This window comes from Ursus arctos, chromosome X, assembly GCF_023065955.2.
Source record: "Ursus arctos isolate Adak ecotype North America chromosome X, UrsArc2.0, whole genome shotgun sequence".
In the NCBI taxonomy this organism is placed as follows: Eukaryota; Metazoa; Chordata; class Mammalia; order Carnivora; family Ursidae; genus Ursus; species Ursus arctos.
Genome location: NC_079873.1, coordinates 113,563,841 through 113,568,289, shown reverse-complemented (window position 1 = coordinate 113,568,289; position 4,449 = coordinate 113,563,841). Strand labels below are relative to the sequence as shown.

At 47.5% G+C, this 4,449-nt stretch overlaps 1 protein-coding gene across 1 annotated transcript; it reads left to right on the top strand.

Moving 5' to 3' along the window:
* Positions 1-1,624: 1,624 nt before the first annotated feature.
* On the top strand, positions 1,625-2,716 carry LOC113241840 (melanoma-associated antigen 10-like). Its single transcript, XM_026479699.2, has one exon. The coding sequence runs from the start codon at positions 1,625-1,627 to the stop codon at positions 2,714-2,716; it is 1,092 nt and encodes a 363-aa protein (XP_026335484.1).
* The last annotated feature ends 1,733 nt before the right edge of the window (positions 2,717-4,449 follow it).

Below are 4,449 nucleotides of genomic sequence, written 5' to 3'. Positions count from 1 at the left end.
TGGAGACCCTGGGAAGCAGTGGCTGGCTGTGATGTCTCTTCACTTTTGTCTTGAGGGACTTGGAGCTGAAGTCCTTAGTCTGAGTGTGAAGTCAGGTCAGCTGAAGAAGCCACATCAGGTCAGAAGAGGGAGGAGTCCCAAGCTCTACCAGGAGTCAAGGTAAGGACCTTTGGTGAGGAATGAAGGTACTTCCCACCCCAGAAAGAAGAGACCCCATAATGTCTGGCTCACTTCTTTTCTCAGCCCTGGGACAACGCATACAGGGTTGCCTGGATATAGTATGCCCTCACTTTCCCAAGGTGGGGGAGGTGTCCCAGAGAGGTGAGGTCATGGCCTGAGGGGTGATGTTCAGTCAGCAGGGAGTAGCCCGGGCTGTGCCAGGAGTAAAGATGAATGCTCTGAAGGGAGGATTGAAGATAGCTCCACCACAGAACAGGTGGGGCCCTCCCCTTGCTGTCAGCACCGGAAGGCTCTAGCAAAGGTAACAAGATGTGGTGCCTCCTCATTTTTGTGCAGGGGTTCTCAGAAAGGTGAGGGTCTTGCTCTGAGGAGGAGACATATCAGGTCAGCAGAGGGCGGAGTCCCAGTCTCTGCCAGGGTTTAAGATAGGGACCCTGAGTGAGGACTGAAGGCATACCCAGCCCTACCCTGCCCCTGCTGTCAGCTCTGGGAGACCCTGGGACATAGTGGACAGATATGGTCAGTCCCTTCTTGGTGGTCTCAGAGAGGTGAAGGCTTGTTCTGAAGGGGTCAGACTCAGGAAAGCAGAGGGAGGAGTCCCAGGTTCTACCAGGCATCAATGTGAGGAATGAGGGTAACCCTCAGGTAGGAGAGAGGGATTCCCACAGACTTTGGCCACTCTTGCTGTCATCCAGAGAAGCCCTGGCCTTGTATGGTCAAATGTGTTGCTCTTTCACTTCCTTCTCATTGGTCTCAGGAATGTGAGCTCCTGTTCTGAAAGTTTTGCCTTACACTAGGAGAGGCAGGGAAGTTGGGGAGGGGTTGGCTGCAGGGGAGGGGTCGGCTGCAGTGGCATGGTGGGGGGGTTGGATAGTGGGCAGGCCTTGTTAGGGGAAAAGTGAGAACCTTAGTGAGCACAGAGGGGATCATCCACTGCAGAATAGTAGGGATCTCCCAGAGCCTGGCCCCTCTTCACCTGTTCAGGGCTCCAGGAACTATGAGGTGGGGTCTGGGTGTGAGGCACATGTCCTCAGGTCAGCAGAGCAGAGGAGGCCCAGGCAGTGCAAGGAGCCAAGGTGAGGTACACACCTTGAATGTCTACTAAGGACTCCACCCATGTCAGAACAGAAGGGACCCCACAGTGCCCAACTTCACCTGTCTACAGTCACCTCTGGAAGCCTTGAGCTGTGCTGGCTGGCTGCACCCTGAAGAGCTTTCTCATATCCTCCTAGAGGTTTCTCGGAAACCGTCCAGGAAGACAGAAGCTCTGTGAGGCCCTAGAGCACCCCCCGAAGAGCCTGTAAGTTGGCCTTTGTCAGAGCTGCCAAGGGTGTGTTTCTCTGCTGAGATCGCTAACCCTCTTCCTCCCTCCCACAGGCCTGTGGTTCCCCATCTCCCACTGTCTTGCTCATACTTCTACTTGCTACTGCCAACAAGAGTCATCATGCCTCGCTCTCCAAAACGTCTACGCCTCACATTTGAGCCAGACTTTCAAACCCAAAGTGAGATACAAGGCCTAGAAGTGGCAGATGTTCTCATAGCTGAGGACGAGGACGACACTTCCTCTGTTTCCTCTTGCTCTTTCAACTTCTCCTACCCCTCCACCTCCTCCTCCCCGCCTTCCTCTCCTGTGATCCCAGTCTCCCCAGAAGAGGAGGAGGAGGAAGGGGAGCCTGCTGCAACACTGAGTCCTCCCCAGAGTCCTCAGAGCTCCCACTCCTTCTCTGCGTCATGGAGCACATCAGAGGGAGTCTCCAACAGCCAAGAAGAAGAGGATATAAGTTCCCTGCAGACCTTAATAGACACTGAATCTTTGCCCAGAGACCCACTACATGAGAAGGTGGCTGATTTGGTGCATTTCATGGTCCTCAAGTATCGATTGAAGGAGCCCATCACAGAGGCAGAAATGCTGCAGGTTGTCATCAAAAGGTACAAGAAACAATTCCCTGTGATCTTCAAGAAAGCTTCTAAGTGTTTGGAGGTGATCTCTGGCATTGATGTGAAGGAAGTGGATCCCACCACCCACTCCTATGTCCTTGTCAATTCACTGGACCTCACCCTTGATGAGATGCTTAGCGACAACCACAGCATGCCTAAAAATGGTCTCCTGATAATCATCCTGGGTGTGATCTTCATAGAGGGCAATTGTGCCCGCGAGGAAGACATCTGGGATTTCCTGAATATGATGGGAGTGTATGCTGGGAGGGAGCATTTCATTTATGGGGAGCCCAGGAAGCTCATCACCAGAGATTGGGTGCAGGAGAATTACCTGGAGTACCGGCAGGTGCCTAACAGTGATCCTCCACGCTATGAATTCCTGTGGGGTCCCAGGGCTTATGCTGAAACCAGTAAGATGAAAGTTCTGGAGTTTTTGGCTAAGATCAAAGGGACCGACCCCATTTCCTTCTCATGCTGGTATGAGGAGGCTTTAAGAGATGAGGAAGGGAGAGCCCAGCCCAGAATTCATTCTGTGGATAATACTAATGCCATGTTCGTTGCACAGCATTGGCCAGCAGCTTCTCCGGGCCCCAACTGAAGAGTGAGCCCAAATATTCACTCCGTATTTGAAGAGGGCAGTCCTGGCTCTGAGTAGAGGAGGGTCAGGGTCAGGGTCAGGCTAGGGAGAACACTGTACAATTTTGTGTTCCTGTATATGGATGATTTGGAAGTTTATCTTTTTTTTCCTTTTGGTATTCTTCAAATGCTGTTTTTTTTAATAGAAGTTTTATTAGCTTTAGAATCTAAGTATATAAATGAATTTGTTACACATCTATTGCTGTTTATCAGATTTAAGAATATGAGTTTTGATATTTTATAAAACAAACTGGGGAACCTTCCCTCTTATTTTGTGATCTGGAACAAGATAATATGATACTGGAATAGGAATTTCCTTGGAAATGTGAAAGAAAATGGAGAAAAAAATGTAAAAGGTGGTTAATTTTTGGATTCCCTTAACCACTTTAGTTTATTGTTATGTAAAATTAAAAGATACATACCTAGATTTGCTTGGCTTACTGAAGAAAGTAGGCATAATCTTAATAAATCTTATTTTAAAAAACCCTGCCTACTGACTCATTTATTTGTCAAATATTAATTGGATATTTTCTCCGTGGAAAGCACTGTGTTAATAGTGGAAATACTAGGATAAACAAGACACACCCCTAATCGTAAAATGGTAGGTGCTAGGAGCAGCAATCAGGAAGATGGTGAGATGTCTCCTAATACCTAAAGAACAAGTAAAAACAAGGAGTGACAAGGTGGATCTCCAGATTTGAGCAGTCAAGTAGAAATGCCCAAGGCTGAGGCAGTTTACGGCTTTGGGAAACTGCAATACCTGCTGTGGGTGATAGCAGGGGCCGGACTGTCAGGTGGTGTGTTCTAGAAGTGACAGAAAAGCCTGGAATAGAAAACTGCTTAGTAGTTCCTTTTGTATCATGGATAAGCTAGAGAAATCTCCACCTGGAACAAGTATGGATGATATCCTGAACTTTTGTCTCAGTGCAGTTAACACAGTGCACTTAACTAGGTGTTCTATATACATCAACTGCAATGATTTCTTGAGAATAGAGTGATATTCCCTTGAGGTGGTATCCAGAAGCCACTAAGCTAGCCCTTCCCTAGCCAGAGAGAGCCAGAGCCCACTCCATTAAAATAACATTAAAGGTAGGTTATCTTGAGTGTAATTTGGCTAAATCTAAGCAGATCTAGGTTTTGGTGGGAGTGAAATGCATGGAAATAGTGTTTTGGGTGGATGAACAGCTAGGAGGGAAGGAAGGAGTTGGTCTTTGACTCAAATTTTCAGAACCTTTGAGTTATATCAGCTGAGAAAGACTAACTCATAGCCAAATTATATATCCTCTAAGAGGGAAAATTTAATGAATTTTATTCATGAAGCAACGTTTTTGCCTAATCTTACATTCTGACTCTTATTGAGCTACATATTATCTGCGATGTCCTGGATGAACACAAAATCCCAGAGGAGAGGGCAGTAGGGTCTGGGGACAAAATAATATTAGAAATAACTGTGACTTACTAAAGATCTGATAAATGCCAGGCACTGTACCAGATACTTTACATGCATAGCAGTCTTAGAAGACAGGGTTCATCAAACCCATTTTACAGATGATGAATCTAAGACTCATAGCGATTGGTAATTTCCCCAAGATTATACTGCTAGTAAGTGATGGGACTGGGACTAGAACCCTGATCTGGGGGCGCCTGGGTGGCTCAGTCGTTAAGCGTCTGCCTTCAGCTCAGGGCGTGATCCCA